The sequence below is a fragment of the Dermacentor variabilis genome, chromosome 6 (assembly GCF_050947875.1).
Source record: "Dermacentor variabilis isolate Ectoservices chromosome 6, ASM5094787v1, whole genome shotgun sequence".
Lineage (NCBI taxonomy): Eukaryota > Metazoa > Arthropoda > Arachnida > Ixodida > Ixodidae > Dermacentor > Dermacentor variabilis.
In genome coordinates, this window is record NC_134573.1 from 188401677 (window position 1) to 188428508 (window position 26832).

At 43.4% G+C, this 26832-nt stretch overlaps 1 protein-coding gene and 1 non-coding gene across 3 annotated transcripts; both read right to left on the reverse strand.

Moving 5' to 3' along the window:
* Nucleotides 1–1521: 1521 nt before the first annotated feature.
* On the reverse strand, nucleotides 1522–26479 carry LOC142585971 (popeye domain-containing protein 3-like). 2 transcript variants are annotated; one of them, XM_075697123.1, is made up of 8 exons: nucleotides 26131–26468; nucleotides 24906–25126; nucleotides 24569–24750; nucleotides 17443–17573; nucleotides 9755–9863; nucleotides 6066–6218; nucleotides 3948–4089; nucleotides 1522–1777 (listed from the first exon to the last, which is right to left on the reverse strand). In XM_075697123.1, exons 1-8 carry the CDS (start codon nucleotides 26148–26150, stop codon nucleotides 1695–1697), a joined length of 1041 nt encoding a protein of 346 aa, XP_075553238.1. In that variant the 5' UTR covers nucleotides 26151–26468; the 3' UTR covers nucleotides 1522–1694. The 2 variants fall into 2 exon arrangements, with proteins under 2 accessions (XP_075553238.1, XP_075553239.1); XM_075697124.1 differs by lacking the exons at nucleotides 1522–1777; nucleotides 3948–4089 and adding an exon at nucleotides 4147–4542 and having other exon boundaries at nucleotides 26131–26479.
* TRNAT-CGU (transfer RNA threonine (anticodon CGU)) lies at nucleotides 25290–25362 on the reverse strand. The gene has a single exon. It is a non-coding gene; the product is annotated as a tRNA-Thr (tRNA).
* Nucleotides 26480–26832: the final 353 nt, after the last annotated feature.

A 26832-nucleotide genomic window follows, 5' to 3' on the forward strand; every position in this document is an offset into this window, starting at 1 on the left:
ATTGGCAGCAAGTCCCGATCTGCCATTGGAAGAGGATTGCTCCATACAGAGGAGAAGAACTTGATTCAGATCTACCATTGGAAATCAACATTATGCTGACCCGTGAGTGTGAGGCTGGCCGAGTATAAATTTGGCGAGTACTTGAGCAAAAAATGAATGTTCTGATTATTTTCTGACTATATGGTGAAATTGAAAAAAGGCATCGCTAAAATTGTTTCGGCGGTGGCAACATCAAAACTTGATCCAAGCGCACCATACTCTGAACGACTGTATCAAGAGCAAAGGACTCATCACGGAACTGTGCAACCGCCGCATTATCCGCTGCACAATGCTCTCACGTATACACTGAACTTCCCCATTGCTTCAGACCTACAGGTGCACACACATGTACAAGTTTCACGTATGTGCCTGTAGCTCCTGTCCAGAGCCGTCGCAGCAGCGTCGATGCTCAGTCGCCGGACGCTTCCACTTCCACTGCCTTCACTGCCCAGTGCTTCTTGTCTTGCTCCTACAAGTGTGTGTGTCCACATTTCGCGCCTCCACGGCCCGACGGAGGAAGTTTGGAAGGGAAACGTCGCAGGTGAGCGCCAAGCACTGTGCGCAATGCGAGCATGGCTTTTGCTTTCACCTCCGGCACCGCAGGGTCTGGCGAGTCCTGATCCTCCTCACGAATTTGAGGTGACGAAGGATCAGGAGTCACCAGACCTGGTGGTGGTGGCGACACAGTGAGAAGTGAGCATGTTCAATGCCGAGTGCCGAGTTTCGTTACTTCAGTCAGTGGGCTGGCGAAACTGCTTTGAAACTGGCTGCTTTGGTGAGCCAGCTTTGAAACTGACTCCCAAAAGGATAACATATTATTACGATATCATCGACCGATCCTCAAGAGACGAGCCGCCGCGAGAACAACAAAGAAGTTGGCCGGTGCCCTTGGCACGAGCGTGTGTCAGCCTGGTTGCCTGGCTCCAGTGTAAATAGCGTGTATATACCTGCAAATAACCTGCAAATTTCTAACTATAATGCTATTTCAGCACATGATGATATTTTGCACAGACATTCCACTTCTACGTACTTACTTGAATGAAGCGAGTGTATACCTGCAGAAAAAAATGAAGCATTTGGGAAAATAGCTTCCGGCACGCACTTTGACCCTCGTACACCTTGAGCCGTTATTTCCAACTCAGTAAAAAATAATATAACAGCGCAAAAACATTATTTTCTCGCTTCATCCATGCCGCGGCAACAGTACCAAAGTGCCTGAAAGCCTCCGCGACACCTCGCTTGCGAGCACCGTGGCGCAGAGGAGGAACTGACCACGCCCACCTCTGAAAGTACACTCTCTCCGTGTGATTGGGACAGCTGGGGGAAAACCAGCTGGTGTGCGCAAATCTCGGAGGCCATGGCAAGAGTGACTTCTTACTAATTAGGCTCATCACAAGAGCTCAACCAGTCACCCTGTCTTGTTCAGCACATACAGAGCATGCATAACTTCTTCAACTTGCTGAGGAAGAAATGGTCACACAATATCTTTATCAGCATATTTATTATATATTAAAAAGCCATCATAAATTACCCTAAATATGACTAGAACAACAATCAATCTCGTGAAGCATCATAGAACAGACAATAGCCAGAATAGCCATAACCTAGTAAGCATAAGCTTGCTTGAAGTAGGGTTCCCTTGTGGCAAGTCACTCTTATTCAGATGATGCTTGCCACTTACGAGATCTCCTAAGTCTCTTCTTGGTTTCTCGCACAAGTGTCTGTTGACTTGTGTATACTGAAACAAGAAAAATGTAGTAGAATGGTAGAAAAATATGCAAGAACAAATGTTCAGGAGCCCCTAAAACGAACAAGCATAAGTAACTTCACTCTTCTAAATACAGCATAAAATATAAAATAATTTTCAGAATAAAGTAAAAGCAAACATAGTGAAGGTCGGCAGTAAACCTAGAAATACATTGCACTACCATGTAAACTACAGGTGTGGCTATTGTATTTGGTGCTTTCATTGGTACTATATATGAGTACTATTTATAGTACAGTAAAACCTTGTTAAACCCTACCCGCTTAAAGAGTAGTTTCCTTTTTAAAGTAGTAAAGTCAAATCCCCGACTCAGTGGCCATTGAACATAATATGTTTTGTATCCACACAAACCATACTAGCTTATTGCGTATGTGTCGGTTAACACGTAGTGTTTCCACTTTTCGTTGCGCAAGCGCGGCGGTGCGTCATCTCCATCGGGTCGCCTGGCAGAACAACAAGACTCAGAGATAGGAACCATGGATCAGAACAGCGGCCTCCAAGTGCCCTATGCATTTGCGCGTGAAGCCACATCAACATCATTTCGGTGCCGTGCCAGAGAGCGTTGTCTAGCCTGTGGTGTCGTGCAAACAAGGACTCGTGTCATGCTGAAGCTCGGATAAAAAAGATGCCGGGTGCTCAGCTTAGAAGGAAAAGACATCGTTCGTGCTTTTGAACGGGACACCAAGAAGTCGGTGCTGGCCCGCGACAGGGATCGACTGTTGACTACGGTGTGTGGCATTTGGAACGCGAAGCAGTTCCTCGGCAGCAGTGCTGCGACCGCGGAGAGATGTCGGCTACGAGGTCCAACTTTTCACATCATTGCCAAAGTGTCGCCTAGCGACAGTGATGAGGACAACACAGAAAGCGACAGCACAGGCGATTCAGGCCTGACAATGGCAGAAGCTGCGCGTTACATCAGCCTCATGAATGCAATCGTCGCGATGGGAACAGCACCCCGCAATAAAGAAGGCGCCCCGCGGCATCTGCAGCGCTACCACGTTTGTGCACGGAGAACATGCAACGCCAACAAAGGATCTGCCATGTGAGTGTTTGCCATGAAGAGGGGGCTGTGGCTAAAAAGCTGGCTCGCAGCTTCAGTAAGTTTGAGGCCGTGGTCGTCGATGTTAGGCTGCCGCAGCATCAAACGAAAATAACACTTTTGTTGCGCGAAGTGAATAAATACTGCACATTCTTTTCCCATTTCCTTGCACTCTCTCTGAGTTCTGTTTTTGACAGGTAAGTTGGCGATCACACGCTATTTCGGTCATGCAGTACTACCGTTTAGTACATACTTTTTCCGAGCTCCGGCCAACTACAGTTTAACGAGGTTTCACTGTATAAGCATTGAGCATAACATATCACTGAAACATTACATACTGCAAGGAACATTGACTTCATCTGCGTGTTGCAATTAGCTTGTAGCGCCTTTGGTGTTAGTAACTGTTAGCTCGCTTCAGAAGACTGCCAGTTTTATTCTTAAGCAACCTCACCCATATTGCATGCTCTAGCAAAATGTACTAAGCCAGTCAGATATGCATTTGAGCTAGTTACTATCCTGACATTGCATTTGCTTGTATGGCCTTTAGGTACACCTTTTGCACACACCGAGTTGCTGCACTTCTCATCTCTTCATTTGGTCATCCAAGAATGGAATTATCCTTCTAAATTTACTGCTACAAATTGTAATTATACTAGCTTTGCAAATGCTCTTCAAGATGTTACAGTGAAGTACCCGGAATGAGACCTTCAGGATTTACCCTGAAGGCCTCGTTCAGGGTACTTCACTGTAAATAAAATAAAAAGGGAAAAGTGAACAATAAACACTAACTGCATGAGAAGTTATTGTGTTCAGCTTTTTTGCTGATGTAGGAAGCACAAGACAGTGGCATCACTACAGCGTAAGGTTCCAGCTTTTCGCTTCAATGACATTGTCATGGCAACAGAAGTACAACAATGTGAAACATCCAGCACCATGGTTGGCACACTGGTACATAATCAAACCAAAATTTTCTTCTTTTTTTTTAATGTGCCAGCCGTAATGTCAACTACATGCTCAAGGAAAACAACTGGCTCATCCTTAAGAAACAACTTCAAATTTATGTCACTACTGATAAGCATATTGAATTAATTTACTTGTTTTTACCTTCATTGTACTTGTAAGCATTCACAGGAGAACAAGTGATCGAGTTTCCTTGACTCGGTGATGACAGCTGTCCACGATAAGTCATTGAACCAGTCACACTTGGAAGGCGAATATCTAGATGTGATCCCTTCTCTGTTACTATCTGCGGTTTGAGAGGTCACATAAAACTTTTAGGTGGCTATCTAACTCACATGCATTGAAATTGAATGAAAGGCATCGTAGGAAAGCTAATAATAAAGTGGTGGGTACACAATAGCCAGCTGAGCTGCAGAGAAATAATGTGCCTCTTTACAACATCTACACGTGGCAACAAAACTTTTTTTTATTGCTATTTTTTCTCTCTAGGTAGCTGTGGCAGAAAAGCAAGTGCGAAATGGTTGTTGCTGAGAATCAGCACCCTGCCCAGATATAAGGTAATGCCATATCATGTTAGAGTGAAGAAGCATGAAAAAAAAGAAAGAAAGAAACATTGCTTCAACATGGTCGCATTCATTTTGTACACATATTGTTGCACATTCTTGTACTTAAACATTATTAATTCCTGTGTATTCCTGCCAAAAAAAGCTTGAAGTCATCCAAAATGTGCACATCCCATCTGAAAAAACAAAGCCAGAATATATATAATCATGGTGCGCACATATGGTGATGCAACAGGGACTCTAAAACATTCATTCTGTAAGGAGTACCCGCTATGCTGGTTCAGTGGCTATGGCATTCTATTGCCAAGTTCGAGGTCGCAGGTTTGATGACGACCGCAGCGGCCACATTTCGATGGAGATTAAATGCAATATGTTTGTGCACTTGAATTTAAAATAGCACTAAAAAAATTATGTGGTCGAAATTATTCTGAAGCCCCCACTACTATGGCATCTCTATGGCGTCGTGTTGCATTCAGGACATTAAACCTCATTAATCAATTAATTCTCTAAAGTACAATAGTCCAAAGTCCAATGTTTATGACGTGTTTCCGGCTCCCAAAATCGCTTCACCGCATCCAATTGGCAAAAGCACAGCCTTTAAAGGGACAGACAACCGCTCAGAACATGAATCGAGATAGTCCCACTGATGGAATGATTCCCTATTGTAGTGGCTAAAACGAGCCATGTTTTTCTCATTAAACATGGATTTATATTTTTGATTCATCGCTATAAGTAGTGAAAAATGTCCTCTGGGGCCCCAGGCGGCAAAAACATGAAGCTGAATAAGAGGTCCACCGCGTGACCTTCTACTAGTGTATGTGGTTGCTGGTCTTTTTTTCCTGACTTACAACGTGCGGATAAGCCTTCGTTTGCAGTGAGCAGAAAAGTGGTGCTGCCTTCGCCTTTGTTTTCAATGAGTTGGCTTAGCTTATCTATCGACAGAACAACAACGACGGGGGCCAGCCAGCCATGGCATAGGCATGTATTTGGGGAAAATGCGGCACAAATATAAGAAATGTCTGTACAACAATGCAAGCTTATACAACCAGCTGTTTATTTTCAAAGTGGTCGATGAGATCAAAATGTAGGTGGTTAAACACAGTTACACTCACTCCTGTGAAAGCAGAACATATTTAACAGGGATAGGCAGCCTAGTTGCGGCCGCCTATCCCTGTTAAATATGGCGGCCAGTTGAAGTTCCACGCCTGTCCTGTGTGTTTCCTTCTTTGTCCTTTGTTGTTTTCGCGGTTACATGATGCATTCCAAGAAAGCAGAAAGATGGGCGGCTTTCACAATTTACAAGGCGGGGTATTGACATCGCTCTCACTTCTCGGCGTTGCTGGAGGAGGGACTCTTACTTTTTAGAGGCTGCTCAGATCGAAAAATTCTGCTTATTAAATATCTACACGCTTTTGGAAGTAACCGCTGCAGATGTAAACACTACTGAGAGTGAGCTTTGAGTTGCGCCACAAAATACTAGGTCCTTAAATATTGGTTGTCAGTCCCTTTAAGATCTGCATTTTAAATCCAGATAGTGCTACCCTAGGGGGCATGGATTGGAGGCCACTTATTTTTCTTGGAAGTCTACACCAGTGAAATGACAGTTTAAAGAATGCATCATGAAAGAGTAAGCAGTCATATATCCACAACCCAAGGAGACAATGAAATGAGCTGCAGAATCTAGGCAAATTGTACATGCCTTTTCATTCATAGCATACAGCTTGGAAGTGATGTCTCTAGCGATCAGCAGTGACACAACCGTTGCAAGCTGAGGCTCCTTGATGAGCAAGTACTCCAGGTTGGAACGCTGCCAGAACAGGTATCGACAAGGAGTCACAGCCAGTATGGACACCTGGAGGGAGACATCAGACGTATGAGATATACGCTCCACAAGTTGACAAAATACAAGTATGACCACTTGTAGTCGAGTGCCACCACATCGTCATAAATAAGTGCATCTGTCTACCACGCGTCAGTATGATGATACCATATGCAGAGCGGAATCGGGACTGTAAAAAAAGCAGCTGCAAGGTATTGTTACAGATTGATCCGAAAATGAATTAACGCAATGCTTGGGAGAGCGACGAAGACGCTTGCATGTGGGCCGGATCAGATATCTCTTCGCCTAGCTTTCCTTGTAAATATTTTGTAAACACATCTTTCGCCTACATTGCACCTCTATCAGACTTTGGTGGAGGTGCGGCGGCATGTCAGGGCTCGCAATGAAACTCTGCAGCGGCCGTTGTTGCGGATGTCTGTCTGCAATCGTGAAAGACATGGCACCTAGATTAGCGCCCGTCACTTTAACAGTCATGCTTGTGCAACCCTGGGGTCCTGGCACACACTGCTGTTCTGGTCAAGCGGATGTTGAAGACTGGCTGGTGGAGTATGAACGTGTGAGTGCTAACAACTGATGGGACCCTACCCTGATGTTGGCGAATATTATATTCTACCTCAAAGGCACGATAACCACAAAGCTGAGATCGGGAGCTGGGACACATGCAAGGAAAAACTACGAGACTTGTTTGGGAAGCCTGTTAGCCGGAAGATCACCGCGAAAAAGATGCTCGCATCGTGTGTGCAGACATCTGCAGAATATTGCGTCTCATACACAGAAGATGTGTTATCGGTTTGCCGAAAGGCCGATGGCGAGATATAGGAAGATGACAAGGTTGGGCATATCTTGAAAGGGATCGCCGACGACACTTTCAACCTTTTAATGTGCAAAAATTTTTCTACAGTTGGCAATATTATGAGGGAGTACCAGTGCTTTGAGCAGGCTAAAAGCTGGCACATTGGCCACGTGTTTGCCTGGCTTCTCAACACAATGGCAACGTCCACTTGTGAAGACCACACGGCAGCACAGCCGTCAGTTCCACCAGATCAGTTGACTTGGATTGTACGCTGAGAACTTGGAGGCCATGACCCTTGCCCCAATTCACGATGGTGACTTGAGCTCGATTATGACTCCATTTGTCCAAGCCATTGTCCAGCCTGAGCTCGCCAACATGGGAATTCACTGTGCGTGCACCGTGGCCAGCCCAGTGCAAACTTCGTGGCATCCACCTTCATCCTATCAAAAGCAGCGATTCCCCACACGATATCACAACCTTGCTACATGGAGAATCCCTGACAATTGACCGATATGCTTTAATTGTCAGCGTATTGGCCACGTTGCCCGTTACTGCGCCACCCGCTGGTTCTCGAACGCCATCTACCCCTTATTGCAGTATGGACCGCAACCACTTGCCTCCTTCAACCCAGTCGTATTTCCCCAATGCCGATGCTCCCACAAGGATATAGTTGCTCCCTGTTGCCGTATGGCCACCACTCACGTTCGCATCCAGGCCGTTGCCTGTCGTCTCGCTCACCACAGACTTGCCGCCCATCATTTCCCTTTAGTCCTGCATGTGCTTATCAAGAAAACTAAACAGCGCAGCACCCAGAGGTGATGCTGCATTGACAACTTCCATTAAAACCCCTCTTCTGACGCTGCGAATGAGACAAAGCTTGTTAGATGTTGATGTTGATCGCGTCACTATTTCTGTGCTCATAGGCACTGGGGCACACATCTCTGTAATGAATGCATATCTTCGTAGTCGTCTTCATAAAGTGCTCATGCCTGCTGCTTGCTGCCTCCTCTGTGTTGCTGATGGAGGAACTCCTGCCGTTCTTGGGTAGTGTACCGCACATGTCTGAATTGCTGGTCATGCTACTCCAGCCCAATTTGCCGTCGTTGAGAAGTGCCCCCCTGACATAGTCCTCCTCTTAGATTTATTGTCCACTCATTATGTCCACATTGATTGTGGGACCAGTGATCTTCAGCTTGGGCTGCCCCGTGTTCCTGATATTCCAGCCGACATATCACCACACTTATGCCCTTGCCATCACGTTCGCTTGCCGCCTCAAGCTGCTACATACGTTACTTTGACGTCTTGGTGGTCGTTCCCCTTCTCAACATCATCGATGCGAGGCAAAAGGTAGACGTCTTTATGATTACTTTGTTCAAATTCAGATAATTAACGCAGAAACGCCAGCTATCATTCTTCTTTTCCACGAAAACGACAGAGGAGACTCCATGGGCTAGATGAAGGTTTGATGACGTCTTCTGTAATCATTTTGTCGACCTCGTTTTGGATGACTTGACGTTCCTGATGGGATACACAATATGGATGTCGGCGCATAGGATTGGCATCGCCAGTGTTGATACGATGAGACATGACAGAGGGCGGTCATCAAAATCAAAGATGTCACAATAGGATGCCAGAACATAGTAGAGATCTTGAGCTTACGCCTGGGTCAGATCGGGAGCAATCATCTTGTTAACGTCATCGAGAGATGAAGGAGCGAAGTTGGCCGAGCAAGAAGGTGGCGAAACATCTGCATCCAAAGCGGCAATCTTACTATCAAGCACGGATATGGCGGCCAGCGACATGCCTTGTGAAATAACCTTAATCAACAGTATGTTTGCAGGGTTCATACAGAACATTTCACTCAAAATTCAAGATCAATTCAAGGATGCTGAAGGCCAAAATTCAAGGAAGGGGAAACGCATTATTTGTACACACACTGAGAAATAGTAAAATCTCCTTAGCTGAAATTTCTTGCAACTAAGCAGCTGCTGAGTTGGACACACGCACCAAGTTCTTCAGGTCGCTTTTCTAAGTTGCCTTTCCCATTGTAATGATGTCAATCGCCTCTGGCATCATGGTCGGTAGTGTCGGACTTCAACCAATAATACTCTTTGAGTCAATGCCAAATGGTTTAAACTTACTTTCTGCCAGGCATTTATAAGACTAGAGCACAAAAATGGAGCCATGATGGCTGTGGTGTGAATCAACTAGCAAAAGAAGCAAACGGTGGCAACGGCTTAGTCACTTGATCTGGCTTTGTCCAGCTCCATGGTGTAACCACTTTGAAGCAATAAACTTTGAAACTTTGAATCTCTAGGATTGCTTTCTGGTAGACAGGGCCCATGGCAAAGCTCTTATGCAGATTTTGTTACAGTGAATGCTCAAAAGTCACCCACAACCCGTTTTCAAGGAATTTAAAGAACATGTTTTTTTGCAAGGAGTTTTGCCCTTGAATACATCTTTTCAAATCCAAAGGCTTTTAAGGATTTCATGGAGGTGAATGAACCCTGTGTTTGAGATTAAACTATTATTAATTCATGTGAATGATAATAAAAATAAAGGTATTTGATCTTTTAATTACAAATTAGTGGCAAACTGTGCATATTCTTGGTCAACACAGGCTAACCATGCTGTATTGTTAGAGCACGCATAAGCAGACGAAAACAAAAGAGAAATTATTAGCTCCACCATCTGTAAATCAGAATCTTACTATGAAAACATTTAAAGAAAGGGGCATAACACTGTGTTGGCTTACCTTAAATTTGTCATCAACACCTGGTCGAGTAGATTCAAATTCAGGGGAATCCAGAAACTCACGGGGATGTATGTAATGTAAAAAATGATGGTCTGTCAGCACGCTGACCCTGAAATATGTAAAACATGCAACTTTTGGAGCACTTAGAGAGAATTTGACAACATGCTGTCTATACAAGGAAATGACTGAGTGAGTGTTTTATCTGTAATGGTACAAGCTGTAAGTTATGCAGTATAAATAAATGTGTTTGCATAAACACAAGTGTAAGGCTGGTTGTTAATTACTAGAGGCTAGAACATTAGGCAAAATGCAAATTTTTTTCATTACGTTATAGTGCCTATGTTATATATAAGCACGAATTATAAGCCTAGAAACATTTCAGTGGTACCTTTGTCATGTCTATAAATGCCTATTTCGATTTTGGCGCCTATATTGGATCTGCAGTGCATAAAAATATATTTCTCTGTTTTGCCATAGCCTCATCCTGCTTATAATGGTATCTCCCGTTGGGTAACTCGGCTGAAAGCAGCAGATTACTAAACAAACATTGCCGATGTAACCTAACACTTATTAACACCTTTACAGCAGATGAGAGTATCACTGTGAGAAGCGCTGAAACTGCTCTACATAACAATACACTTGAAGGTGACCTTAGCATACGTGTGTGCTCACTTCACATTTTAGCTGACATTTTAGTTGAAAGCTTGGATGCAACTCTGACCTGAAATGTGACGCTCATTTTGGACATTCAGGAAATGTTTGACACAATCCGCATTGTACCTGCTGCTGAAAGGTAGTACCAACTTCAACCCATCTCGGACATAAATCTAGGGCTTTCGCTACTAAAAGAACTGTCGAAGGTTCTGACTGATGAACATTCCGAAATTCCAGAAGGCACTGCGCCACTAAACATTCCGAAGTACAGGTAAGTGCTGCCAACTTCAGTGGATGTTGAGTGTGTTCTTTTTCTGCATACAAACTAACATACTCAGTAAAGAAAGGCACAACATGAAACATACAATTTTTTAGATGGTGCTTCTTTGTCACTATTGCACAACTTTTCTCATGGTCTCTAGTCACACTAAACTTCAGATAAAAACTGCAACCTACACAACTTGCCTCACTCAGTTTTATTGAGAAAATAAAGAGAGTATCACAAAACTGGGGTTTAGTGTGCAATGTTCCTCAGAAAATCATAATTTATCTTCAGGTGCACAGCAGAAGTTCTTATACTTGCCTAAAGGGCAGTTTTAGGCATATATGGCTTAAATGACAGGTTTAGTACCTGTTATAGGCACCAAAAACAGCATTATTTAGTGCCTAAACAACTTGTCCTTATTAATTATACACATGTGTACCAAGATGAATATCAGATATCATGATGGTGTGGCAAAGATATATGGTTATCTGATTATTTCCTTTAGCAGGTCCTGTTCAAATTAACAAGCACATGGCATTTAAAATTAGAGTGGTAAACACTATGCCTGCAAGTGTGCTTACTCTTTCTTTTTATGTTTTAAAGGAAGCAGACTAATCATGCAAGAACCTGCTCATTGTGGCAGTGTCCACATTGACAGTGAATGCATCTAATGTAAATATGAGCGTGCATTTACAATGTGTACTTGTGTGTTGTGCACATGTACACTTAAAGCGGCCTTGAAACACTTTTCTAAACCTAAGCAACATGCTGAATGAGTGCGATGCCCTTCAAGGATTACATCCCAAAAGAAATTTTTGATAAGATCTGAATATAATTATAAAGAAGGCAATGTTCACTTTCCTTGTTCCTCCTCAACTCATTAGCTCCTCTCAGCTGGTGTAGCTTTGGTAGCAACACCCTGCTTATCACTCCTTTCTGTATTTTCTTTTCACTGTGCACCTTTTCAAATTGGTGCATGACAAGCATGCCTGAGAACAACAAAAGAGTGGTGGCATAGTGGATGGACGAGGACACATTAAGAAGAGTCACTTCCCTCTTTACTAGAAGAACTGCAAGGGTGTGCATGCATGCTTGCAGCTCAAGATCACGAACGATCATCCAATGACTGGCATCTACGAGCTGTTGTGCCCATGGGCATCTGGGAGGGGGGGGGGGCAAGGGGGGGGGGTCTTGCCACTATAGTGTGCCTCATAATCCGATTGTAATTTTTGCATGTACAGCCCCATAATTCAATTACAGTTTCTCTTCTGCCGCAACGCAATGTGCCATGTGAGGCAATGATAATGCTCAACCCTCTCAGAGATTATGAACAACGGCACACAACAGTGCCTCAAGCAAACACATCTCCCTGTGCGTTCTGTGTATTATGCAGACAGACAGCTGTGGTGCACAGAAGGTAACGTTTAACATCAATTAATCACTCTTGTATTGGACTAAACACTGAAGAAGTTACACATTCACTATCAAGTTCACCGCTCATTATAGTCAATCAAAGCAAACAGCATAGAAAGCTTCACTTACAGAGGTTCCACAGTGCGTGGTATCCACATATTTTTCTGAACTCAAAGATATTCGTGCAGTCTTATCGTGAGAACTTCAGTTTTTGCATAAATTGACATCTACATCTAGGAAAAGAAATCTTGACCACTACACTTTGTGGCGAGAGCGTAACACCCTTCCCTGGCATCACATCTCCTTACAGACTGTCCTTGCCTAATTGCCGTCCACCGCACCACCCAAGCCCCCAAACCTATAAATCTGCTTCTCAAAATCTTGTACTGCACTGAAAGTCAGAGAGGCCAGTACTATGCTTATTATGCGAGCCATTTAAACGGGATTAAGATAGCACCACATAGTTATCTTGGTCCCAGGTAAGTGAAACCAAAACCAAGTTTGGTGAATGGTTGTCTAGCTAAAAAGGATAGTTCATTAAATACGCTTTTTTATTACTGTAAGAGTTTAATACGCAACATTGCATGCCTTGCTCCATTTTCTGTGTGTGAGAATGAGAACCAAGTGCTTCAGAATAATGTAAACATAATGTAAACAATGTAAACACCCAGAAAGCCGCACTGTCATATGGAACTGGTTGGTTGAGTCACGGGACACCTCGTATGGGGAGCGGATGATCGGCCAGGTCAACACATCAACACCACACATTGAAGTCTACGATGAAGTTCTGCGATGAAGTTCTGCGATGAAGTTCTGCGATGAAGTTCTACGACTCAAAAGTCCCTTAATTCAGAGAACCCCATTTGTGCAGCATTTACATACAGGTGCGAGCTGTCAGAAGTTTCATCCATCAATCCCGTACACATGGCCGGTCTGCACATTACTCTTACATACACCCACGTCTTTTCGGCCGGCCGCGAAAAGTAGAATCGTAACACGCGTTTCTTGGAAAGTAAGCCCCTGTCCGTGTGTGCGTCTCCGTGTGTTTGTGTGATTCTGTGTTTTTAAGTGCCCTGCTGTCAATGGAGCTGAAAACAACCATGACAGCGGATGAGAGAGCGACGAGCGGCAAGCAGTGTGGTGTGTCGCTCATCGTCAGTGTGGATGCGCAAGCGAGATCAAGCGAGATGTATGAAGTTGTGAGCGTATATTTTACCATGTAAATAAGTTTTCCTTGAAGATATAGTCATTTTGTGTTTTCAGTGTGCGCACTTAATTTTCCTTTCAATCAATGTGTGTATATTTTCTAACACTATCAACCATGAGGAACTGCCTAGCCAGCTTAGACTTGCGTGGCCCCTAATGATGGACATCCGACGCTTCTTCAAGCATAAGTGGGTGTCTGATGGAGTGTTATCCAGCTGCCCGGCTGAATCTTCTAGTGTGCCATGTGACAACGTCGCAGCATTTGACTATAGTGATGTGAACTTTCATCAGCGGACAGTAGCTGAGGTCGTCGACTCCATGGAAGGGACTCCACTAACAGTGAGCTCCTGTGACGTAGTAAGCCATGATGATTCCCTTTCTCCTTGCTTCGGATTAAATTATGGTGAAAACAGCAAAGAAGTGACTAACTTGTCTCAAGAATATGACTTGGGAGAGTTTCTAGGCAAAGCTAAACACACGGGCATCCCGGACTGTTTGAAGTTAGGCCTTCTTACTGACCCATGGTTGCCAAATGTTACATACAATTTTAAGAAAGATGCAACACCTTACAAGAGGAGTTTTCGCTACCAATGGCTGGCAGATTACGCCACATGGCTTGCGTATTTAGCGATAGCGGAAGACACCCTTCATCGTTTCTGTGTCACTTTTCCACTGAATGCTCACTGGGGCACTCAAGGTAGTTTTATCGTAGTGGCTTTCAGTAAATACAAAAAAAAAAAAAAGAAAAAAAAAATACACGAGGCATGCAGGGATCCCGTAAAATCCTAATGGCACCAGGAGGTAATAACGGCCGCACAGAACTTTATGGATGTGATAACAGGCAAGCAGCTACCTGTTGTACAGCAGTTGAACAGAGCACTGTACAAGAAAGTTGAATGGAACCCTGAGAAACTATTTCTGATAGTTCTTACCAGTATCTTTTGCGCAACGCACGACTTCTCAATTTGCGGGAAGCAGTCTGACATTGGAGTCTTCAATGATGTCCTTGACTTTCAGGTAGAAGCTGGAGATACTCAACTTGAGGAACACTTCACTTCTGCTGGCAATGCGAAGTACACTTCTGTCCAAATTCAGAATGAGATCATCACAATCTGTGGTGACATCCTGAGAGAGCAAATAATGGGTGAAGCTAACACAGAATTCACGTTTTCTGTTCTTGCAGATGAAACTGAAGATATTACACTTTATTGACAAAGTGGGAACCGATGTCTACGCTTGAGAGCAGTTTATTGGATTTTTAGAGCTAGAGGAACTGATCTCCACTCCCATTGCCAATACGATCTTGAAGTTTTTGATGGATGCTGGGGTGATTCTTTCAAACCTTGTTGGACAGGGGTATGATCGATGCTCTACAATGGCTGGAAAAGAAGCTGGAGCGAAGAGAATGATACAGAAACAGCTTCCAAAGGCACTATTTTTCCACTACCAAGACACAAACTGAATCTTGTGATCAATGATATGAATGAGGTCTTTGAAATTTGAAACACAAGAGGGATCATCAAACAAACCATAAACTTCTTCTGTGAGAGCATGCTTTGAAGGAAATTGGCGCCCAACATTCTGATGCTGTGCGAGACAAGATGGCCTGCAAAATACAACTCAATTAGGATCTTCTCTCAGCATTACTGGCCATAGTCGAAGCACTCGAGGGGCTCGCGTCACTGGACTCAACCTTGAATGCTGCAAACAGGCAATGAGCTCACATGCTCAGCTGTGCAAGAAGTTCATCTTTCATCATCTGCTTGCACACTGCAGTGAAGTACAGCACATGGCTGGGACCAGTTATGAGCGTCCTGCAATGTGTATCCATGGACGCGTTCTGTACATGACCACATCTCTGAAATACAGAATATTTTTCGCAGCCATCAGACTAATGATCAGGAGCAATTCTCTGGCAGCATGAAAACTGCAAGTGAAGCAGCCTATCGCTTAAATCTGTTGATATCTGTACCAAGACAAGTCTCTTTCCAGGCCCGCCGAAAAAGCTACAGGATTCAGTCACTGGAGAAATACTACCGTGTGGTAATATAGGTGCCCTACTTGTACTCTCTTACTGCTTCTTTGGCTCGCTGCTTTTCCAAAAGCAACGTGAAGAGCTTCAAACTTCTCCAGCTGCATCCAGCAAAAATCAAGTATTTGAGCCGTGTTGAGTTTGGTGTCCTCGCTGAAGAACTCCAAGGCTTTTACTGCATTGAAAACTTCGAGGAAGACGGCATCTCCTGGTATGAGATGTGGCGCAAAAAACTGGGAACTCTTCAGAGATAACTTACTCTGAACTTCTGCTTCAGGCCAAGATATTCTTCCCCGCTGTAGCGAAAGCAATTGAGGTAGCTCTGGCCTTTCCAGTAACCGCTTGTACTGTCAGTATGATGAGGAGAGTGAAAACCTGGATAAGCTCAACAATGACAAATGACAGGCTGGACGGCCTTTGTATGGTGAGTGTGCACCAAGAACGTGTAATGACACGCAAGAATGACTGTATCGCCCGTGTCATCATGCAATTTACCCAAAAAAAACCCAAGGCGCCTGCAGCTGTTATTCAAGGAAGGCCGACCGACCGACCGACCGACCGAGTTACACATGTTGGCGAACATAATGTGGTGTGTGCTGGTGATAAGTTTTCATGAGTCAAGAAACTGCCCGCAGCGAGACTGATCACTCTTTTACTGATCACTCTTTTACTTTTTACTGAGTTCAAATACGGTGCCGCTGGAAACCAACAGTTCTTTTCTGGTGGGTATCTAGAGATGTTCCCTGGCCTCGTAATCGGCGTCTCGTGGGGGTTCACATCTCGAAAGGGGGCCCAATAGAGGTTTCCCAAGTTGTCTCTTGGGTGCCTCTTGTCCAATCACAGACAACTATGTTGAAGGGTACCTGCCACGGTTATGGGAGGCAAGTGCTGCCACGGGGACCTACCGGTTAAATAGGTACAAGCACACTCCTGGCCAGATATTTGGCCATTATGGGACTTCAACGCTTGGAAAGGAGTGTTTGTGCTCAACGCAAAGGTACCCCCACCTCAATAGGTGCATTTGAGGTGCCACATGGATAATTGCCGCCATGGGAGCAGACCAAACCTCCCTTTCTTTTGTGCTCACAAGGGTTTTGAGGGTTGCGTTGCAGTCTTTAACATTGGGAACGTCGTCTGTACACTGTCTTTTACCCATTCATTGTATTTAAAGAATAATAAACTGAAACTGAATGGGAATTTAGGGTGCAATCTCATTTCCCAAGCGTATCACCCCCTAAGGATGCTGAACGCCACGCCACAGTACACTTGTGCCCAATTGAACCAGTGGGCGCCAGGCAGCAGTGGGAATCGAACCCACAACTTTCCGCAGCTGAGGAGTGCACTCTACAACTAGGCCACGCTACACCAGTTACTCTTGTGTTATTTGCTTTACCACTTCACACATAAAAAAACTATTATCAATGGCGCAGTCATCACTGCACATTGTATAGAACAACAAATTTATGGCTTTGTAAAAACTGTTGCACAACATTTACAGTGCCACAATGAGCTCATCATTTATAACCTCTAAGCACACTTGACAACATGATGCAATTTCATTAAGTCAAAATGACTACTGCCTGCATACATTACGAAATAAGAAGTGATACACAATGCAATGATAAAGCTCTGTCAACAGTTGACAAAGCTCGGTTTCAACACCTGGAGCTTGAACTGTATGGTTTCATTAATGCCTGCAGTGTGGCTTTCTGGAGAAACACATAGGGGTGTTTCTTTTTTAAAAAAGGCATGGTGCTTAACTTTATGCTGGGCAGTGCCAAGTCTGCAGAACACATTTGCTTCTCTTAGTGCACAAAAATTTGTGCCTAGCAGTTTTTACCTCAAATCAGAAATTATGACTGCTGCTTATGACAATCATCATGGCAATTGTTAGATAAGAATATTGCGCTGTTACACTAATAAATATGTAATTTCTTATCAGCTCCGGGAATTTGGCTGAAATTCAAAGCCCAACAATGACAAATTCAGCTAATGAGCAACAACCTTTTTTTATGCAGATCTATTGGCTTTTTAAGCATGATAAAAGCAATTCACAAAATTTCCCTCAGCAGTAAATATGTATTTTGTGAAGAAGAACAGTATGTGAGCAATACTAACTTTCCTGCGATCAAGAGTCCCAGGCGATCTGTCTTTGTCAAGTTTTGCATGGCATAAGCTTCTCCAGCGTGAAGGTTACATATTTGGGCATACTCCAAGCTCACCAATTTCTTGAACAGCAGTCGTGGTACCTGGTGGGGAAACTCAAATTTACAACTTTTCATGTTTGTTTTCAGCTCACGTGTAATCAAATTATTATTTTTGAAGAAATAATGTGAAAAGAGAAACCAAGAATTTGCCACTAAGTTCAACTTGTGAAAAGAAAAAAGAAACTTGGGATAATTGCAAGCTCTTGTGTGCTAAAAAAAAAGAAATTGGTAGACACAATGCATCCTGAAATTGCAAAATCCAAACAGGACCTTTGATTAACTTGAACTTTAGGCTCCCTGAGGAAGCCAACACGAGAGTAAAACAACTTCCACTTCTCCACTGGCAACTAGTACTGTGCATGCAGTGACCACAGGATGGCAAAAGAGCTCTCGGTTTGCATTTAAATGAAGGTTCAGCAGGGCCTCCTTTTTAATACTAAGTAGAAATTTGGCATATGAAGTTGCATATCATTCACGTGCAGATAATTAAAAAAACATGTGTGTGCTGCTTAGGAGCTCCCAGGTACCAACATGATAGCCAGTGTATCGTGCATTTTCTCATGGCACAAAACTCACTGCCCTATTCTCCAACAGGCATGAGGCCAACAAGACCAGCAGAATTGTTGATACGCTGTAAACTGACAACTACATTCAACTGTCCGCACCCACATCTGCAGCCTCAGATTCTACACAAACATGAAAAAGAAGTTCAGCGAGGAAACAGAATTGTTAAAAGGCTTGATGTGGGTGACATGGCATTTATTTGTATGCAATTTTATTTTCGGGTCTAAGAGGTTGCCAGCAATTATTGATTTGCTCACTGGCCAGATGTGCCACAGAGTCACAACATCTGATGGCATCAGATGGCTACCACTGGAAACGTCAAGTCCACTAGTTAATCTGTTTGGTTACAGCGAGTTCCAGCAGACTTCAACTGAATGTGAAGAGGATCACCAGCTCAACAAAGCACCTTTACCACCAGGTTTTCAGCTAGACACTCCACTGGAAAAGCTTACTCGGTATTCAAGTGCTGAGGATGTGAGGGCTCAAGAGCTGCCCAATCCTGCAACAACCAGCAGCCCCATGATCCATCCTCCCAGACTTTCACAGAACCATCTAGTGAACTTCAAGGACTCAGTGGGAAGAGTGTTGTGAAAGAACCCGAAATGCTGTTGGCAACCATGGTATCATACTTCCTGGTACTATTTCTGACTCTGTGTATTCTTAATCAGCCTGCATCTGCACGGCATCACATGCAGATGTAAAAACTGACTTGTTCACTTTTGTGCAAGCTAGGTGCATTTACGTGCATTCAGAACTTCTACATATGGTTGGCTGCCCTGTTTTCCTGACCCTCCATTAGGTGCTGGTAGGATGCCACTTAATGGCCATTTTAATATCAGCATAGTAATAAGTTGCAGTTTCGCATGAAAGGCGAAGTATCAGTTGCAATAGCAAATTATTAGGCAGCTATATGAAGTAAGGATAGTAGTTTTATCAGCTGTATGAACTTGTAAACATTTGCTTAATAACTAAATTGATAAGCATCGTGTCATGTGTGCACAAGCAAAATGAACACATCTCACTTGATTACCATGAAAACTCATCAAAAATGCTGGCTTGAGGAAGTGTGGCAGCAGCAGTAGCAAGCGAATTCACCTTAGTGCTGCCTCTTGCTTCTACATGAACTAAGCAGTGAGAAGACAGCGCACACTAAGTTATCAGCACTATCAGCTATCAGCACTCTGTCTCCATCGCAGATTTCTTTCACGATAGGGCCTGCATGACCATGTTCCGCCACGCCATACACAGCCACCACTGAAGTAGAACCTCCCCGCCCCTGGTGCCTGGTGTGTGACGGAAGACAGCGCTTCCTCCCTTGCATGTGCGAGGTTGAGCCACCATCGTCGGCTCACCCTCGCACACTTTCACTTGCACATACAGCACACGGTGCGCGGCCACAATGTTATCACTGTTGAAATTCATGTGGAACAACACGGTGACAGCAGAAATGCACCTGGAGTATCCATATAACTGCTTTCACAATAGAAAGTATGATACTCTCTGGCGTACATGTGAGCTGGAGACACGATAGTGCTTGCTTATAATTTGAACATATCAAAACACACATTTATTTCAAGAGCACAAGGCTTGAACAGAAGCATTATTAAAATGCAGAATCTAGCCTTGCAGAGGCATGCTTACAATTGCTCCATCTGAGTGTCTCATTTCAAAAGTGTGGGGGATAAATACACATGGGAATAAACATTTCATCACAGCATACAGAGGTAGAACTCAACCAAGTTCACCCTGTATCCAGTGAGTCTACCTACAGCATGGCTGGTGATGTTTAGCATTATGTGCTAGACTTGCTTCTTGCATTCTTGCTGGCAGCATGAAAATACAGTGTAGTGAGGAAGCTTCTGATCAGCCGAGTGCCTCGGTCACGCAGGACTGGTATGGTGAGGACCCCAAGGAGTGACAGTGGTTCATGATGGCCAGCCTTGATAGTCGCTGGATGTTCTCAGGTACTCTCACCATCAGCTTGTATGCTAGTCCTTGGCGTGCAAGACAATCAGCATCTTAATTTCCGGACATGCTGATATGCAATGGGAGCTTCTGGAAGTCCAGGTGAAATCCTAAACTGCATAGCTGCTTGATGCTGCGTAAAGGCTGCTGCAGACAAATGTTAAATGGAGTATCTGGAATACTGGCTTGCAGCCTCACTGCAATACCAGTTGTACTGGGCAAAATTTAAGTTTCTGCAAAACAGCTTCGATTGCGATACTTTTGCTTAATGTCGTAAGAATAACCCGCTCAAACCAGGCAGCACAAGAGGCTCCCAAGGACAGCGCTAGCTTCTTGTTTCACACCAATAGAGCCATCGGTGAATACTTGTAGGTGGTGCCAATATGTTTTATCTAATTGCTCGAGCACTAAAAAGTTGGCCTGTGCCACAGATTGGTGTAATACAAGGAATTCTTAGATGACATTCCACAGACTGAAATAACCATGGCAGCTCTGGTCGCTCTCTTCTTCATGAAAAATTAAGGCCAAGGAGTCTGAGCACTCGGAACAATGAAAGCACAGAATTCTGTTCTTTTTTGGAGGTGTTGGAGCAGAGCTCTTCCGGTGTCTGACTTGCTCATGCGACAAAGCTGCATTAGCAGTCTTTGAAAAGCTAACAGATGTAGAGGGAGTGATCGGGACTTATAAAGGACCTTTTCATTCGCTGTTGCCTGAGGTATCCCAAGGGCAATTTCGAGACCTCGCCTTTGTAGTGATTCCAAGATGTACTGGATTTTGGATGATGCGATCAAAGGCAGATGATGAAGAAGCACTCAGGTGACCACCAGGGCTGTGCGCAGCTTCACATCACTGATGTTGAATGGCTTCACCAACGTGTGCCAGTTATTCTTTGAATCGCACTGATACACAGAATAGGCGATGAAATGATGGTATCCATTGCATGCCACTGCAAGCATGACACCAAGAAAAGATGCTTGCCTTGTCTGCTTGATTGGTAAGCCTCCAATGCTGATTGTCAAGTTCACTGCCCTTTGATACATTTCAGAGAAGAGAACAAAGCATGATTTTTCCATTGATATTTCTAATCCGGCTGCCACCAGGTAAGCCTGCATAGTCAAGGGGCTATTATTTCCAGACATTTGTGCTGGTAACCACTGAACCAAATATAAATGCCATCGGCATACATAGAAAAACGAATTACTTGTTGAATCTCTTCAATGCTTCGGGTAGGCCAGCCATGGGCACACTGAGCAGTAAGGGAGACGGGAAACATGAGGTATGCCTAGGTATGCCTTGTGCTCGTGTTTTTCATGCACAAGATGTGTGTGTGCTCAGAGTAGTCAAGGTAAAATTAAAGCCCCTCCATCCACACATCACTGCCGCTTTGCTAAGTCGCGCCAACCTTTGATGTGTGCTGCCATTCTCTGATTCGTCGCTCATACCAGTTCCAGTAGTTCCATTTCTGGAATTTCCACTTTCACTGGTGCTGCTCGCTCACACCTCAAAGCAGCAATAGTAGATGGCAAATGACATCACTTCCACTCGGGACCAGAGGCTGAGGACAATGTATGCTGCACTTTACACCAACAGCTCAACAAATGAGTGATCGGGAAGAGTGCCTAGGAAGAGGGTACGATGACGGTAATTAACCTAGTCAGTGGGAACATGTACGGAGGGGTTTTAGGTACAACATACGAGGTCCTTTCTATTTACTCTGCACTTTATGAACTAGTTCATGTCCGTTCAGCACCAGTTCTTGTTTGTTCACAGAACTGTCTCATTGCCTTCTGCACAAGCCCTTCTCTACCTCTCGTGGAAGGAACACTGTGGACTCATTTGGCACAAAGCCTGCATTGTGTGAAATGATTGGCAATGTGCAGATACTGTCACGATGGACTGGTAGAAAAAAAGCCAAAATGCAACACCTCCAGAGATAGTCTATTAAATACAGGCAAATTTATACCATCAACATTTTATACCACCTTTTTAGGCAATCTTTAGCGACAGGTCAACTTCCCTCCGATTGGAAAATCGGTAAAGTAGTGCCTGTGTTTAAAGCCGGTGATAAACATACTCCCGAAAGCTACAGTCCAATTTCCTTAACTTGCATCTGCTGCAAACTTCTTGAACACATAATCGCTTCTTTTGTTTAACGACACTTGGAATCTAATAATTTCTTTTTTAACAACCAACACGGATTCAGGAAAGGTTTCTCTTGCAAAACCCAGCTACTAGAATTAAGTACAGGACTACATTGCAGCATGAACAATAACCTCCAGACTGACTGTATTTCTCTTGATTTTTCAAAAGCTTTTGATCGTGTCGCCCATTGCCGTTTGGTTCCTAAATTATCTGCCCTCCGATTAGACTCGCTAACCTTATCTTGGCTCTGTAACTTCCTTTCACTCCGCCAGCAGTTCACGGTTATTAACAATTTCCAATCCTCCCTTTCTCATGTAACTTTGGGCATACCGCCGGGGTGCGTCCTCGGCCCCCTATTGTTTTTAATCTATATATATGACCTGCCGGAAAACATTTCTTCCTGCATGCAAATCTTTGCTGACGATTGCATCATATATAGTCCAATAACTTGTACCGACGGCCACTTACCGCTGTAAAACGGCCTTTACCGAATTAACAACTGGTGCAAAAAATGGCTTGTGTCAGTGAATACAGAAAAATGCAAAATAATCTCCTTCACACACAAGCAAAACATTTCCAACTACAGCTACACCATTAATATTTACCCACTGTCGCAGGCATCATCTTATAAGTACCTTGGTATTCATTTCACACCCAGCCTCTCCTGGTCTCACCATATTACCACCATATGCGCAAAAGCTTCAAAATATTTAGGATATTTATGTTGAAATTTACATAGCTGTCCCACTCACATTCGTCAACTAGCTTATCAGACCTTCATTCGCCCACAGCCTGAATTTGCTGCATCTATCTGGTCCCCCTACCACAATTATTTAATTAATATGCTTGAAGTGGTTCAGAATAGGACCGCCCATTTAATTTCACGCAATCATGACTACCTTAACAGCATAACGCAAATTAAGCTCAATCTTTCACTTCAACCCCTAGTACAGGCCACGACATTACCCTTTTATGCCCTTTTCACAAACGCACACAGCAACAGACCATTCTCACTTCACCTTGATGCTCCTTCCATTACATCACGTCGGCTGCATAATGTTTCACGCGATTATATGGGTCAACTGATGCCTTCAACTTATCTGCTCTTCCTCACGTCATATGTTTGTGGAATGGTCTTCCAGATAATATCGCATCCGAATCAGACCACGATAGTTTCCGTTGACTTTTGCACTCTTTCTTTCGGCAATAAAAATTTACCACTAGATTTTCCAATTTTGTTTTACTTTTTGTGCCATGTAATGTATCCCACCCACGTATTTATTTATTTGTTATTTTTACTGCTTTAAGACCGAAGACATCTGTCATTTTTTTTTTACCACTGCATGAGTTTTCCTGTTTTTCTTTTTTTTCTTCTCAGTACCCCACTTTGTGCCCGACTGCATTTCTTATATTGAAAAATGTTTTTACTGTGCACGCAATTAGACCCTGCATTTTTTATCATGCTCTACCCTTTTGCGTCTTTCAAACAATGTCAACTGTTTCTGCGCCTAGAATCTGCATATTTGGCTGTCTATCTTTGGTTGTAGTTTCTTTTCTTTTTACTGTTGTCATTGTAATTGATATACTTTGTAGTTCTTGTGTGTAGTTTTGCCATATGTATCATGCCAGGCAATATTTTTTTTTTCATGTTATCCTCTTTCCTGCCCAATCTTATATTGCCGTCATACCACATTATCATTGATTCCTGTTTCTTTGTGTTAATTGCAAATGTGAGCCGTATATTTGTACTCTGTCGAGACACTTTGCACTTTTGTTACCCCCCTTACTCATGCCCTGTCAAGGGGCCTGTAAGGTGTGTGTGTGTGTGTGTGTGTGTGTGTGTGTGTGTGTGTGTGTGTATATATATATATATATATATATATATATATATATATATATATATATATATATATATATATATATATATATATCAGATGGACCTTTAATAAGATATCCAAAATTGGAACTGTCACAGATGCCCAAGATGTGCATGGATGCTGGGTATGCAATGTGTATTGCCCATTAGGAGTTCTTAATAAACTTGAGTCAACTATATATTGGCATACTTGGTGAACAGAAGTGTTCGAAGCAGAAGCATCTATAGAGCAAGAAATTAGCCCAATTTCCATCTTTATCACACATATTAATGCTTCTTCAATAACGACAAGATATTCATTCATATACCTTTCTTTAGCTGCACACAATTATGGTAATATGAACATGTCATTAGTGGGCGCATACTTAGAAATACACATAACTTAATGCACTTCAGTGAGCATTTTCTTTTTGTTTTATTGCTTAATATACGACTTGGACATACTGCAACATCATTGGACACAGGGCATGTTTGTGAAATCAATGCTTACTTGCAAAGGCTGGAACATCAGGACATATATATCTTCCAATTCCCGTGGAAACTTGACTTGCCTCATGGTGTACAGAAGGAACATGGTTTGCACCATGTTGAGTATCATGAAACTGAAGCTCCAGGAGAACATGTCTGGAGCACATATCACATTCCATGCCCATGTGGAATTAAGCAGAAAACCTGGGGAAATGAAGCTTTCTCGTGAGCATCACAACTGCAAATGAAATATTCATTCAACAGGCTGCACGCACATACACACGCACGCACAACAACCAAATATTGCTAACTGAATGTTCAAAGCAGCTTGAAATGCTTCACATCGCTGATAGACTAACCTAGAATAAGAAGGGCGTGTAAAAACAGTATCCCATAACGACCATTGGGTGCTAAATAGGATACGCAGAAGCAGGTGTTGGCCAGTTGAAATAGTACATGCTGTGGTTGTTTCCAAACATCACACGTTGTGTCTCCAAAAAGGCCCGGAATGGAAATGTTGCGTATAGTGTACGCCTGGGCGCTTGCATTGGCTATCATGGCTGTCTTTGGATAGGACGAACTGCGCACGAAAGAAAGAACAAACGAAAAATAGAGGATATTCAGCGTTGCACACATCTCCGATCAGAACGGATGCCTTATGCAAAACGAGGTTCACAAACGACTAGAAATGTCAGAATCAGCAAGAAATCGAAAAGAACAAAATAAGAAACAGGATACCACAAAGCCACCAGTGAGGTTCGAACTCACGACCCCTGGTTTACGAGACCAGTGCTCTAACCACTGAGCTATGGTGGCTGACGTCGACGAAGGTCCTAAATGTCGTTCAAATACCCTTTGTCTACTTTGAGTGCTTTCCATGGATCTCGCGTTAATGCGGAGGTGCCGCTTACCCATTGAAGGTACACCTCGCCACATGAAGCGTTCGGTTTACGTAAGGAAATCGCCTAAAATCGAGCCGCCATCAACCCAACCCTTCCCCTGCTCTCACTCGCAGCACTAGCTCAGCGGTCCATTAACACTGTGAAAAATCGGGTCAATCTTAATTTAATGAGTTATCATAATATAAAGACGATTTAGAGGAAAAAATAGGTTATTGCTACAACATGAGGGCAGATTGTATGTGTTAATGCGCCTACGCTCGGCAAAACCGCGCGGTCGGCAGTCCAAACGCTTGCAAACGCGAACTCAGTTTTGATTCCTACGCATCTTGCGCCATTTATTCATAAAACAGCACAAAATACGTCGCACGTTATGTTGAGTTCAGTATTTGTTCATTATTTCTCTCGTCTTTTTTCGTTTTTTTTTTTCGATCTCGGCACACTTTTAAAAAGGTGCGTTTTACGCAGCGCCCGCTGTAAGTACGATTCGTTACTTCATCCGAAAAGAAATGAAATTCGCTAGAACAATACGCACCTCATAATGAATAAATATTAGCCCATATTATACGCAGTGGATAGGAAATAAAAAGGAAGAGAAACACGGGAGGTTCGCCGCGAAAGAAATTGCTACGAATAATAATCCCGTGGCGATATTTCAAATGTATAAATTTAGCAACGAACAAACCTCATGAGCAGTAAATCCATTCATACAGTTGCAAAGCCAGCCGCCTCATTCTTGCAAAGTACAGTTATTCGGCAGAAGTAACAACCAAAACATATGTTCGCACATGGCGACGATGCACTCAAAAATAGAGGAGGCACTGCACTGACGAACTGCAGATGGTGGTGGTGCTCAGGTCAGAATATAGAGTTTCTCACTACAGTGAGAAACTCTATGGGTCAGAAGAACGCTTGATTCTACCGCATCGATCTTCTCTGCATCACGTAGCTAGCTCGCATCACTCAGGACCCTATTATGACTATTAGCTATATAGCTTGTGGTCTTATATCACAGCACTATAAGCGAATTTGTTCGCGTCTTTACGGAATCAACGATTAAGATAATTCACGTCGTAGCACTAGCGCTACAAACATTCATAGGTGAAAAACTTTTGTCGTTGAGGGGCACGCCTGTGCGGACTAACCAACCACTATAACGTTAGGCCTCGAAATTGTTTAACAAGAACGTTCGGCAAAAACGCTCTTGTTTCTACCGTTAGGTGGCAGCACAATATTTAGTTACCGCGCATCTTCACTGTTCGAGGCCAGACAAGCCAGAAACGAGCTTCGACTTCATTTAAATGTTCTTTTATTTGCGAACTATGCAACTAATTTTATTGACCTCAAACTGTGCACGTGAATACACAACTTACGTAACTATTTATGT